Here is a 14,874-nt window from a genome sequence, read left to right as displayed (position 1 = left end):
GTATTTAGCTCACAGACATTCCTACACATTATAAATTATGATTTATTATTCATGTTTTTGTGTGAATCCTGAAATATAGTATCGTCTTTTTAGTAAAGAGAACAGTGAGTTTTAAAACACATACAATTCTGTATCCACCAAACAAATCAAGATATAGAATGATTCCATTCCCCCAAATGTGACTTTGTAGTTGACACAGCTCCCTTACCCAACCACTGTCACCTGTTGACACCTATTTGGAATTTATTATCTGTTTAAAGAGTGGTAGGTAAATAGGTCAGACACTATATAGGTTCTGGATTTTGGCCTTCCTAAATTAGTACCATGGATTTTAAATTTGTTCATGCTAATAATTAAAGTGATTTTCCTCCTTTTTAGTTCTTGAGTAATATTCAATTGTGTGGACAAACCACATTTTATTAATTCACTGAAGAGATTTGAACTGTTTATGTCTCAGTCCTGAGTGATACACATTTTCACTTCTCTATGCTCTATCCAATGCTTATAATATTTTTCTTGGTACTTGGTTACCATTCTGGGTCCTTCGTCACCTTGGGAAATAAGTGTACAGCCACCCCTTTTATGTGCTTATTCTCAATGAGTTTCCTCCACCAGTGCACAGGTCAGAATAGAGGAATTCTTGGAGACAGTAGTAGTCTAGACTAAGACTTTCTGAAATGGCAGTAAGCACTGTTTAATGCTGACTCATCTCTTTCTAGTCCTATTTTATGTGTTTCTCAGGCAGTTTCCTCCCTCAGTACATGGGCCAGTAGATAGGAACTGTTTTAAAAATGTAAACCCATCTAAGAGGTTCAGTGTGGCTGGGTTTATGTTGAGGTCTTTGATCCATTTGGACTTAAGTTTTGTGCATGGTGATAGATATGGATCTAGCTGCAATCTTCTACATGTCAGTATCCAGTTATGCCAACACCATTGGTTGAAGATGCTTTCTTTTTTCCATTGTATAAGTTTAGCTTCTTTGTCAAAAATCAGGTGTTTGTAGGTGTGTGGGTTAATATGGGGGTAGTGTTCTGATGGTGTACATTCTTTTTCTTTTTCCTTTTTAAATTTAAATTAGAAACAAGCTTGTTTTACATGTCAGTCCCAGTTCCCTCTCCCTCCCCTCCTCTCCTGCTCCTGACCAACCCGCTATCTCATCCCCTTTCTTCTCCCCAGTGAGGGTGAGGCCTTCCATGGGGGAATCTTCAAAGTCTGTCATATTTGGAGCAGGGCCTAGACCCTCCCCCATGTGTCTAGGCTAAGAGAGTATCCTTCTATGTGGAGTGGGCTCTCAAAGTTCATTTGTGTACTAGGGATAAATACTGATGCACTACCAGATCTCCAAACTGACATCCTTGTTCAGGGGTTCTGGGATAGTCCTATGTTGGTTTCCCAGCTATCAGTCTGGGGTCATGAGCTCTCCCATGTTTGGGTCAGCTGTTTCTGTGGGTTTCCTCAGCCTGGTCTTGATGCCTTTGCTCATCACTCCTCCCTCTCTGCAACTGGATTCCTGAGTTCAGCTCAGTGTTTAGCTGTGGGTGTCTGCTTCTACTTCCATCAGCTACTGGATGAAGGCTCTAGGATGGCATAAAGTAGTCATCAATATCATTATAGAGGAAGGGCATTTAAGGTGGCTTCTCCACTATTGCTTAAACTGTTAGTTGGGGTCAACCTTGTAGATCAATCTCCAGGGAAATACCAAAAAAATCAACTTTGAGGGGAATGTTTGCTCAAACCAGTTGTCTGTAACATTCTTTTTGTCTCAGATATAGTCATTATTTTTTAAAATGAATTTGAGTTGAAATTTGTCAAATAGCTTTTCAGCTTCTTTTGTGATAGTCATGTGATCATTGGATTATCCTCTTTCTTTATTGTAAACATTGATTTTTAAACACTATGGTAACAGTAGCTGTTCTGTTCTCTGACCAAACTTGTTTGGTTTCATTTTGTTTCACTTACTCTGTACTTATGTATTCATATGTTTGCCTATATTCACTAACAGACTAGTCCTTCCATTCTTAGGACATGCACAGTCTAATTTCCAGGCTATGGCCTGAAACAGATACTTGGCTTTGCAAAAGTGACATGAGTCGAATGCTTGCATAAATATGTACAGCAGTCTATGAAACAGTACATTTTGATTATGAACTCCCCCTGTTTAGTATCATCAGCATTGACCCGAATCCAGGAAAATTACTGTGCGAATGAGGTGTTTTCCAAGTCAAAGCAGTTGGCGCTCTAAGTTGCCTAGAGACCCCGTTGGTGTTGTATTCTGCCTGTCACTTTGTGATTATCAAAGGGCAGGATTAGACACTGACATTGTTTGGCATAGGTTTCCTTGTGAGTTTTCAATATTCAAGGAAGCTCTCCCTCATGCAGCTCAGAGTGTGTGATCTTCCAAGCTGCTAAAAAGATGCTATCCCCTGCGCATTTGCTGTGAGTATGTCCATGTCAGTTAAAATCTAAAAGCAGTTATTTTGTTAATGTTCAGATTAGATCTTTAATTAAGCGCTCATCCCCTCCAGCACAGACAACAATGTCAAACATGTAAGCCCCAAGAGGAACCAGACTCATTGCATGCTTGCATCTCCTTCAGTACATTTTGAAGAGACTTAGAAACTAAACTCCCAAGAGAATTTCCTAAGGGCATGTTGAATATCTAATTGTAAACTTGGAAGCTTCATTTAATTTGATTTCAAACTCTGTGACAGGAGTTAAAGCAATAAAAATGTTTGTTTAGGTAATTTGGATTCAGAGCTTGTCTTTTATCAGTTAAATTTTATTTTAGAAATTTAATGTCATCCATATGAAATTCTCTGGTTATTTACAGGGCCTAATGGTAAATAAGGGAAAATGTGATTTTCTTTACCCGAGTTACAGTTGAGGAAGGCCAAGGTGGCAAAGTGATAAGTGTATACCAGAACTGGCAACTCACTTTGCATTTGTTTCTGTTTCTTTTTCCAGGATCATTTATTTATTTTGCACCCAAACAATCTACTGGGCTGGCCAGGCTTGGAAGTCCTATCCTTAGCAAATCACTTACTGCCTCTACTCCATGCCAGGTAACCAGCTCTTCTGAGCCTCCCTTGACTGCTCTGTAGTTACAGAACTCAGACTGCATTGATAGCAAATGCCTGCTGCATTTTTCTCATCATTTTCATGATGCTTTAGGAGGTTTATTGGAGTTGCTTCAGCATGAAATACTCCAACCTTCTGAAAGGCCCTGCAAGCCATCAACAACACTGTTCTGTTATGAGGCTTGCTGTAGCTTTCATTACATTCCATTTTTTTTTCACATGGCCTTTCAATAATCTAAAGTGAATGAAGTACTTTGCCTAATTTACTACTTGTTTTGCTCCAGAGTGTAAATTGAGTAGAATAAAATCAGTTAAGTAAGTGCCTGTTGAGAGAAAGCTAAAATAGTGAGAAAGGATGAATATATGCAGAAAACATTACATTTGTTGAAATTGTATTTTCAGTGAGTCAGTGAGGTTGTTATTGCTGTGAAACACACAACAAGCAGTAAAATTTTCATTCCATTTCAGTACAACAGAGAAGAAAGCATACTTGGGCAGGGATTTAAATCTCTGGTTTGCCCCTTCCAACTGTGGTACATATTGTTTGACCACGACTTTGGAGACAGTGTCTCTATTGAGATGATAAGCACTAGTGTACTTCCTTCACATGGCCAGAAGTATGAAAATTTAATTAAGCAATGCCCTATTTGGCATACAGTAGGTGTCATGGTTAATCTTCATAATCAGCTTGGTAGAATTAAGAATTAGCATGGAAAGGCAGTTTAGGATATGGCCGTAATAGTGTTTCCAGAAAGGCTTCACTGAAACTGGGGAGGACCCAGCTCAAATGTGGGAGGCCCCATCCTGAAAGAATGGGGTTCTGAAAGAACACAAAAGTGAAATCAAGCCAAGCAACATCTTCACTGTTTCCTCACTACACAAGCAATATACTCAGGTACCACATGCACCTTTGTCATGCAACATAGTCCTTGAAGGGAAGGAAAGGCTATTACATGGATCTAGGAAAGCAAACCCTAAGTTGAAAAGGAGAAGCACAGATCTGGAGCATGCCAGCCAGTATCATGGTAGATCCTTTAAGGAAAACAGCTGGCATGGCATGGATGTGGCCCTAAACAAAGGCTGTGTACACTGTATGACATCCCTATCATGATACATTATAACCTGAAACCATGAATCAGAATAAACCCTTTCTGAACATAAGTTGCATTTATTATGTGTTTGGGCACGGCAATGAGAAAGGTAACTAACACAATAGGTATTTACTAAACAGGCTTTTGGCTTTCTGTAATACCTAACTCTTATATCAGAAGTGTCTGTTCATCTTGTTTATTTTCTATCCTTTGGAGAGGTTTAACATGCCTCTAAGTCTCTAGAGTTCAGTTCATTTTTAAGTCTTTACAGATCAGAAAATAATGAACAGATCAATACTGAAGCACACAATAAATTTATGCCACTAAATACAGGGTTGTAGCCATTTACTCAGACATCCTTGATGATGAATTGCTTATCATCCAGAGGTATAAATCTAATTATGTTTTCAGTTTCAGATAGGTCTGAGTGTAAGTGCCTGGAGCTCTCAACAGATTGTCTTTTGTGTTGTTTTGTTTTTTACCCCCCCCCAATATCTTTGTGGAAATGAAAATTAAAGTCACTGCTTATCTCCCCTCCATTTCTACCTTATCCAAATGCCCTCAACATGTTTCTACCTTTCCTTTATTTTAATTAAACCCTATGTGATAGGATAATATAGATTTTTTTAGAAACCCCAGGAGCAATTCTCCACACTTTATAAAGTACTTTAGAAGCTAACCTAGCTTTAACTCAAGGTCATGCACTAAGTTACAGACACAAAACTCATCAAGAGAAAAGGAATGGGATGTATTAATTTTGCCTTCATTTCATGTGTTTGGAAACAGGTATTAAGAATACATGACATCCTTAGGATTCACTGACTATCACTGAAAAGCCCAGGATTCTCTCTCTCTCTCTCTCTCTCTCTCTCTCTCTCTCTCTCTCTCTCTCTGTGTGTGTGTGTGTGTGTGTTTGTGTGTGTGTGTGTGTTTGTGTGCTAGTTTTGAAGATGTCCTGCAATTTTTATCACTGTTTGCTTGTTGATGACCATAAATTGTTAGCCATTGGGATACTAAGTTTCCATCAATTCCTGTTGAGGAAATGTTTCTGTGTTTTTGGTAAACTGTGTAGCTTTGCAGTGGATGTTTTGCAGATAGATCTCATTCCTGATGGTTAATATTGACCTCAGAGTAAGGCTTTATAAACAGTGGCTTCAGATACTGAGTTAATGGTTCCCCATTTAAATGGAAAATGAAAGTACTTCAAAGATCCACTGTAGACTTGCAGAAGTATTTGGTTTTCTGTTTTGTATGCATCAACTTCAGTTTTACCCAACTTTGAGATGGAGAGGAATTTGGGCTACGTGATATCACATCCTAGGCTAGAAACTAGTTGTGGATTGCCAGGGAGGCCATTTGTGGCCAGAGACACAAATAGTTAATGCTCTCATTCAAAGGCTTTTTCTCAGTGTATACAATTTCCTTATTTATTTATTTATTTATTTATTTATTTATTTATTTTAATTTTTATTAGTTCAAATTAGGAACAAGCTTGCTTCACATGTCAATCACTTCTCCCTCTCCTCCCTCCACCCCATCCACCCTCCACACTCCCCACCCCATCCACCCTCCACTCCCCAGGCAGGGTAGGGCCCTCAACAAGGGCTCCCCTAAGTCCACCACATCATCCTGGGCCTGGCTTAGGCCCTCCCTCATGTGTCCAGGCTGAGAGTGCATCCCTTCATGTGGGATGGGCTCTCAAAGTCCCTTCTTACACCAGGGAAAAATATTTATCCACTACCAGGGTTCCCCTAGAGTGCAGAGGCCTCCTAAATGACATCCATGTTCAGGGGTCTGGATCAGTCCTGTGCTGGCCTCCTAGACAGCAGTCTAGGGTCCATGTGCTCCCCCTTGTTCAGGTCAGCTGTTTCTGTGGGTTTCACCAGCCTGGTACTGACCCCTTTGATCTTCATTCCTCCCTCTTTTCAACTAAGTTCCAGAGTTCAGTTCAGTGTATAGCTGTGGATGTCTGCCTCTGCTTCCATCAGCCACTGGATGAGGGCTCTAGGATGGCATAAAAAGTAGTCATCAGTCTCATTATAGGGGAAGGGCATTTAGTTATCCTCTCCACCATTGCCTAGATTGTCAGTTCATGTCATCCTTGTAGGTCTCTGGAAATCTCCCTAGTGCCAAATCTCTCTTCAGACCTATAATGGCTCCCTCTAATATGGCAAATCTCATCCTGCTCTCCTCTATTGCTGCCAGAATGAGAGGAGGAGAGGAGGCAATGGAGGAGCAGAAATTTCCTTATTTATAAGTGTAGGGTAATATATGTTGCCTTCATAAAAATTACAAAGTAAGCAACAAAACCAAATTCCTATCTTCTTAGGTAATTGGAGAATCCGGCTCATTCTCTGATTCAGAACATATTGATAATAGTTCTGTTTATGGAACAAATGTTCTTCATTATAAAATAATGTGGGAAAGCAATAAAATAACCCAAGTTGGGCACTTTGATATGATTAAAGCCTCCATCTTATGAAATGATGTGATATTTTCCCTCACACAGTCATATCAGGCTGATACCATTAAGGCCAGTTTTCGAAAAAAACTTTAAAGGAACATGAGCTTTCTTCTGAGTCACCTGTTCTAATAGCACAATTTAGGGTCATTTTGTATGAATTACCTTGTACTTTATATAAAGGCAACACATGGCTCCAACATGTGCATTGTTCCTGCAGCTTGTCATTGTTCACAGTGTGGACTTTAATTTAGAAGCTTCAAAAGTCACTTCAGCCACTAGTGGAAACTTGGCACATTTCCTCCAAAAAGGAGATAGGACAAACAGAACACATGCAGACCAGAAGCCATCATTTCTCATTGATGTTGAAATGTAGTTACTGGTTATAATTAGCTGGAAAATATGAAATATGAAGGAGATTAATGTGAGCATTAATGTTTTCTGAGTATCCATTTGTTGCTGCACAAAACCCACAATGTTTTCCTTTTAGAATTTTGCCATTAAATACAGAAAGTCTGATAATGTGAACCTTGAGCCTTCAGTGGTTTTAATTAATTCTCCAACTATTCATCAATTATTTAAAAGTGGCTTTGTTTGAACATCATTCACAATGTTCTCTTTCAAAAAATGCTCATGAGAAAACCAGGCCAAAGGTGGACATGAAGGAGGGTTGCATTGATAAAATGATACACCAAGGCAACTTACAGAAGAAAGAGTTCATTTGGGCTTATGCTTCCAGAGGGATAAGAGCCCATCATGAAGGAGAAGCATGGCAGCGAGCAGTAGTCATGGCAGCTGCATCAGGAAGCTTACAGCTTTAGCCACAAGCATAAAGCAGAGAGCAAATAGGAAGTGGCATGAAGCTTTAAACTGCCAAAACCCACTCTCAGTGACATACTCCCTCCTGAGAGGTCACACCTCCTAAACCTCCCAAAGCAGCACCACCAACTGGCCACCAAGTACTCAAATGCTGCAGCCCATGGGGATGTTTTCATTCAAATAAACAAAGAAAGACCTTGGGGCAAAGACTATAAGAGATATGAGGAAAGAGATAGAGAGTTTGAGGCAAGTTTTTGAATGAAGATAGATTAAAACTGAATGAAAACGAATACAGAGAGATGGAGGAAATGGCGTTGAATTCCAAGTAAGGTTCCAGGGTGTTGTTTATAGACTTAAGTAGCAGAGTCACTAGATCTAGCTCACTGGCTTACTGGTGTCAGTCACCTGAAAAGGAGCCTCCCCTTTGTACTAAATTGCATATGTACATGTGCTTGTATGCTTGTTTGTCTATACATGTTTATGCATTAAGAGACATACATATGGGTAGTTTGCCTACATGTATATCTCTATATCACATATCTGCCTGGTTCTCAGAGGCCAAAAGAAGGCATCAGATACCCTAGAACTGGAATTATAGACATTTGTGATCTGTCATTTGGGTGCTGGTAATTGAACCTGGATCCTCTGGAAAAGCAGACAGTCTTCTTAATCCCTGAGCCAACTTTCCACTCCCCCTCCCCGGTTTAGAAACACTGTCTCATGTAGCCAGCCTGACTTGGACCTCACTCTATAGTTGAGGATGACATTGAACTCTTTATCTTTCTGCTTATTGAGTGCTAGGATAATAGGTATTTGCTATAGTACCTAACTTCACATCCATATTAAAATAAATACTACAAGACAATTATAGAGAATAAAATAAGCTGAATTTAAATTTTCTCTCTCATTGTCAGTTAAGAAATTGTTCCATAGGATTTTTTTAAAAGCTCTCTAAGTAGCATGAGCTGGCCTCAAAATTACTATTTCTATATCAGTGTCTCAAGTGCTTTGATTACAAATCTCCACCAATACTCTGCTCTTTGGGAGCTTTTGTTATCAAATGAAGGTCTCTCTAATACAATAACTCGGCCTTGAATAGATATATTCCACAAAAATTATACCCAAGTGAAACCAAATGTAAAAAAGTGGGTCTTTATATTAATAATGCATTTGACTGTCTATAATGGAATAATTTTAAGCACTCACTGCACTCTGTTTAAAGCGATATTCTACAGTGTTGGGAAATTTCCTGTGTTGGGTTTGTTGCTGTGTTCAGTAGTAGATCCTTGTGGCTCCTGTGCTCTTACGATGCTGAGTATTACATACATTTTCTCTTTGCTGTTTTTTTAATTTAGGTTTAAACATCTACAACCTGTTATACCTTTGTAATTGCACCAGTGTTCCTCATCTTCCCCCACTCCCACTGAATATACTAGATTCCTAAGGACATTCAGGGCATTAAGCATTATCTGTTATAGATTCTTTCCTTTCCTCCCCCCTGATTATTTTCTCTCCCTTTCTATTGCTCCCCCCTTTTCCCCTCTAAATGTTTACAGAAACAAGACCCCTATACAGTCCATGTATTCCCCTTTTCTCCTTCAGTGTGTTAATGGAATATCTACTACACACAAATTGCTGTAACGGGTCTGCAAGGAATTTAAGAGATGCCTCATGAGTTTGAGTTTAAGCATGATGGTTTACCATTGAATGCATGCCAGATCGAGAGTCTTTGGGTTTTCACCCTTCATGAGTATCTATTTGAAATCTCAGCTGTTTTAAGTTTTGTTCAATGACTTCTTCCTAAACAGTACTAAATTTGGAGAGACTTTGGAAGGTTGTTTTGTCTGTACTAAGCTCAAGAATTTATATCTCTACAATGAAAATTCTCTTAAATATAACTCATAAGCTCCTGTTCTGTTGAATATGGATCTCCTTGGCATTTATGTTTAGTAACTATTAAAATGACTTCACACTAGTGAAGAGCTGAGTGACAGCTTGACAGCTCAAAATACTGATGGGGTATAAGCTTCTCCTACACAACCAGGTTTAAAGCTCTCTTTTGCATATTCACAAGCTGGGAACATGGTGAGTCTTACAGCAGGGATCTAAAATTTAATTGCCATTGAGGACCAAGTCCTCACTTTCCAAGGTATTTAATTAAATGCTTCCCTTTGGTTTTACATTTCTAATTTACCTGTCAAGGTCTGAACTTAGGTAAGCATGGCAACAAAATCTAAGATAAAATAGACAATCAGAAACGATGTTTTGGCAAGCACATCTACACAGGAAAAAACGACAAATTGAGACACAGAGTGGTTAGTATCTTGAACTGAAGAACTAAAAATGAACATTTAAAACACATCTTCTTCTTTCCAGCAAAAACTCCTCTTTGAATGTTTCATTTTTCTTTAAGATGTCTCTATAGCTTTAGTGCTTTCTATATGGTAATGGGTAAGATGAAAAATCACTGTGCATCTGAAGTTCATTTTGTGGAAGTTCTGAAAAAATATTATGCAGAATTAATCATCCCCAGACTGAAAGGATTCATCTTTTCCTTACTCAGTACCGGGTCCTGAGAAAGTGCCTGAGAGTGTTGGTAGAACAATTGAGTTCTGATTCTGTGTTAGAGCTACTGATGTTATAGGCAAACAGAGAACTCACTTTATTCTCGTCAGTGCATAGTTAAGCCTCCAGCTCCTAGGATGCTGTCATTATTAATGATGACTAAGGAGTAAAATGATTAAAACTTTCTAACCTCCTAAAGGATATTTTATGTGCCTTAAATTATTGATGAGTAATATCCCATCAGCATTCTTTTCATCAATAATATCATAATAGAAAAATTAATGAACTTATTTGTTATAATTTTGTTGTATTGAAAAAACTAATTTTCAGAGAAAGCTTTTACTGATTTTGGGTTTGAATAAAAATAGCATACATAACTATTCCCAATGTTGTAACTTTGAATCATGATTTGTACAACCCAGAGTTATAAGAAGTTGTAGGGTAGGGATCAAGGAAACTTCTCTTTCGGTAGAGTTGGAGGATACATGGCTATGCTGGCAAAGACATATCCTCAAACTTATTTTGTTGGGGCACATTTTTATCTAACTTATTGATACAATTTTGACAAATGCTAAAAATAACCACTTATACATGTGCCCAAATATTTTTCAAAGGGAAGAAATATAAAAGATTCAATGGAAGTAATTAGTATTTTGTGTAATTGCACATTTTAAGGACAGAAAAAACAGTCACGTTTTTTATTGAAGTATCCTGGGATATTTTAATTTTATTTTTAAAAGAAATTATTATATGTACTTAGGGGGTATGTATGTGGGTGTCTGAAGGACAGAGAAAATGAGTTGGTCATGGGTATTGAACAGTGGTTTTTGACAGAAGCAAAAGTCATAGTACTGGCTCATTATTTTCTCTTTTCCTTTTATTGAAAACATTTTTCTCATTTAATATATCTTGATTAGTCTTGCCCTCTCTCTACTCTTCACAGTTCCTCCACATTCCTCTTACCTCCTATCCAGATCTACCCCCTTTTTGTTTATCATTTAAAAACAAACAGGCTTTTATAGCATAAAATATAATATATAATACAATGTGACAAAACAAAAACTAACACATTGGAATAGAACAAAACAAACAAACAAGAGGGGAAAAGGCACAAGAAACAGATATGTGCCCAGAGACCCACTCATCCATACACTCTAGAATCCCTTAAAAACATTAAACTGGGGAGCCATAATATTCACTCAAAGCACCTGAAGGCTAAAAAGAGAGAATAATCCATAAATAAAATATAGCAAAGTTAAAATAAGAATAAAACTAAAATTAAAAGAAAAAAGAAGCCCTGAGACAACATTATAAGATGAGGAACCTCCAACGAGATTCAGTTTGTTTTCTGTTGATCTGCTGTTGCTGTAACCTACCCTTAAGTGTAGTTCATTTCTCTAGTGAGACTCCCTTGGAGAAAACTAAACTTTCTTTTACAGGTGGTTATTAATCAGAGATAGTTTCTAGGACATATACTGGAAGCATATGTCCACTTCTTTTAACTCTAGGACCCCATCTGGTGCAGACCTCTGCAAGCCCTGTGCAGGTTGTTTCAGTCTCTATGAGTTTTTATCTACTTTGATTGTGTTGATTTAATAAAACATATTTTCTTGGTTTTCTCCATCTCCTATGGTTCTTACATTTTTCCCTTCAGGGTTCTCTGAGCCCTGAAGGGAGGGATTTGACAGAGACATTCCATTTAAGACTGAATGTCAGGGCAATCTGGTTATGCCATGTGCAATCCTATTAATGGCCTGCTATTTTAAATTATTGACAAATTACACTAGGTAGTTAAATGAATAGATATATAATTCCAAACTTTTCTCCACAGGTTCTGTTTTGGTATCATTTATCTGAGCACTCCAGTCTCTCTGTTTTTACAAGAACATCATTAAAGGGCAGTTTGCTAAAGCAGGGTGAAGTGACCAGGTTCCCTGAAACTCAGTGGAGACAAGCAAAGGTCGATCTCCATGCAGATGCTGAAGAGTCTACTTTTCCTTTCCAGGTAAGCATGCTAGCAATTAATGCAGCTCATTAGAAGCTATATGTTTCATACTGATCATTTGGGACAACAAAATAATATATCCAATGAATATTTGCCATTTTAATAAGGTATTAATGTTCAGGGATAAGCAGACAGCTACTTTGACCTATTTGCTCTGAATTATGTATGCAAAGGTAACAACTATCAGAAATAAAACTTACATCTGATGGCTGAGCAAAGAGAAATTTGCAAAGAATTTCAGGGCTGGAAGGTGGGGAAGAATGTCATGAAACAGTACCACTTAGATATGACACAGCAATTGCCACCATGGATGCAAAACAGCTATGGATACCTGCATAAGGCTGGGACCACCAGCATCCATCATGGATAGAAGGGGAGCCTATAATGGCCCAACTTTTCTTGGAGGAGCTAATGAATCAGGTTGCTGGAGGGGAAGAGATTTCATTTTCTCCAAGTGTGGTACCAAGCTGATAAGGTGGGGTTTATAGGGAAAGGATGAAGGATAACAGAGGGTAAGGAGGATGATAATAATCATAGTTCATTGGAAATATTATAAAATAGTCAAAAGTGAAGCAAAAGAATATTTTGCTTGTATGGTATATCTGGGGTAGACAAAAGTGATTTGGATTATGCCTACATTTTTATCTTACTGCTCTTGTTTAATAACACAAGGACATTTGTTAACCTTTGGTATAGTTATCTTATTCAATAATAAACTATTGACTATAGTTCACTCACTAAGTAGATGCAGTAGTTCCCACCTTCCTGGACTGTGACTTTCTTCTAGATGATGCAATTATAGAAACTAGATCAAATTGTGTGGTGTTGAAAATACATTACCCCAGTCAGGGGCTCTGAGATTCCTTACATTCATTGATCTCAGTGACTACAAATATTGTCCTGTGTCTTTCTGTTTCCTAATCTGAGAGAATATAGTGATGTTAAACAAAGGACTTCTGGGGACACCATAGTGAAAATGTTGGCTGTGTAGGTAGGTTCAGAAACCTCGGTTTCAAGCCCAAATATATGATTACAAAGGACTTGTTTACGCCTTCTATGCTTCTATTTCTCCTACTGGTATAGTACAGGAGACTGATCATTGGGACTGGAGTTGATAAATAACACACATTCATCAAACGTTTGCTGCAAAGTAAGTTGAGATAAATGTATAAATCAAATAGAAAACAAAATATTTTGGAGAAGATGCTATTAGAACCTACAGATGTATGTTTAAAATAGTATTTGTACTTGAACCAAATAGTACACAGATAGTAACTAACTGCTGTAGAAAAACTGGGCTCTCACTGTAGGAAAAGCCTATTGTTCTTGGCAATAAATAGTACCATTGTGCATGTATCTTAGTTTCATTCCCCATTGCTGTGATAAAATACTCTGACAAAAGCAACTTAAAGAAGAAATATATTATTTTGATTCACTGCTCCAGATTATACTTAAATGGCAGGGAAATCACAATAGGAGCCTGAAGGAGCTAGTCACATGGCTTCTGCAATCAAAAAGTAGAGAGAGATAATGCAATACTGGTTAGATTGCTTCCTCCATTTTATACTGTTCAGAATCCCTGCCTAGGTAACGGTTTTGTCCACTTGGAAGATAGGTGTTCCAAGATTAATCCACATAATCAAGATAATCCCCCACAGACATACCCAGGGGCCATTCTCCCATGTTATTCTATATCCTGTCAACTTGAAGGTCAACGCTAGTCACATGTCTCCTAGAAACCAAAAACCTCCCCTGTAAAAGAAGCAGGTATAGAAAAGGGGGATAAGTTAGCCTCCTCAGTGCCCTCTTCTATCATCCCTCATTAGTTAACTGTTGTTCCCTTCATCAGAAAAAAATAGCAGCAGGCAATGTTTATTGTGGGTTACTTCCTTCCAATAGACATAGAAATATTGAACAAACATTAACTTAATGACTATTCACTTTATAGGAGCATTATAAGAGATAGATATTTATAAATAAATGTAAAATATGGAGTATCCAGCATGAGGTCACTTGTACAGAAAAGAGCTATTATTGTTGTTGTGGTGGTTACTATGAGTAATACTATTCTGTATTACTCAGGAATAGTGGATATGTAGGATTCCTTCATATTTTGAAAGCAGGAGTTCTTTTGAATAAAACTTTGGATTAAATAATTAGATACTTCCCTAGTTAGAGATATTTCCTGATTTAATGCCAACATTAATGTATAAAACAGTACTGATGGCTTCTTTTGGGAGAAGTGTTTGACACAAAGACCACCCATGAATTCATCTCAATGTTAGTTTCCATTGTCAGTGACAGGACAAAAAAAATGAGGTCAATTTATTCTTTGTCTCTAACATTTGTATTCTATGTTCCATTGCTTCAGTATATCATTTTTATTTAGACAGAAGCTCTTCAAAACAACCTAACAGAGTTTGTTGTTGACTGACATTGAGAAGAAAAGAGAATAACTGTTGATAGGTATAACATGAAAATAAAAATCCAGAGACTGATATTGAGGTTCAAGAGTCAAGCTGAAGATCAGAGAAGCAAAGCAGTCAAGGCACTAACTCTTACCTCTATCTCAGACTGAAAGGGTTGATCCTGTCTTCACAAGCTCTCCTCCAAGCCTCAGCCTGCTGCCTTTCCTCAACATGGCTGGAGACTAAATCTCAGAGACACTGGGCTCCTGTCTTTTATACACCTTGCTACAGCTGGGACTAAAAGCATGAGCTCTAACTCTATTTTAGACTGATTCAATCTTGTGTAGCCCTGGGTGGCCTTGGACTCACAGAGATCCATCTACCTCTGTCTCCCGAGTCTTGCTATTAAGGTGTGTGCCAACAATGCCCATCTTCCATTGCTAACTAG

General features: G+C 38.0%; 1 protein-coding gene across 1 annotated transcript in view; it reads left to right on the top strand.

Annotated features, from left to right (window-relative positions):
- Positions 1-14,874, top strand: part of Malrd1 (MAM and LDL receptor class A domain containing 1) — a 608,177-nt gene that overhangs the window by 89,899 nt on the left and 503,404 nt on the right. The window contains exons 11-12 of the mRNA XM_035442808.1: positions 2,965-3,062; positions 11,845-12,018. Coding sequence (XP_035298699.1) covers positions 2,965-3,062; positions 11,845-12,018 — 272 coding nt within the window. The remainder of the gene's footprint in view (positions 1-2,964; positions 3,063-11,844; positions 12,019-14,874) is intronic.

This window comes from Cricetulus griseus, chromosome 3 (assembly GCF_003668045.3).
Source record: "Cricetulus griseus strain 17A/GY chromosome 3, alternate assembly CriGri-PICRH-1.0, whole genome shotgun sequence".
NCBI classification, from domain to species: domain Eukaryota; kingdom Metazoa; phylum Chordata; class Mammalia; order Rodentia; family Cricetidae; genus Cricetulus; species Cricetulus griseus.
Note: the sequence above shows the minus strand (reverse complement) of the source record. Positions and strands in the feature narration are given on the sequence as shown.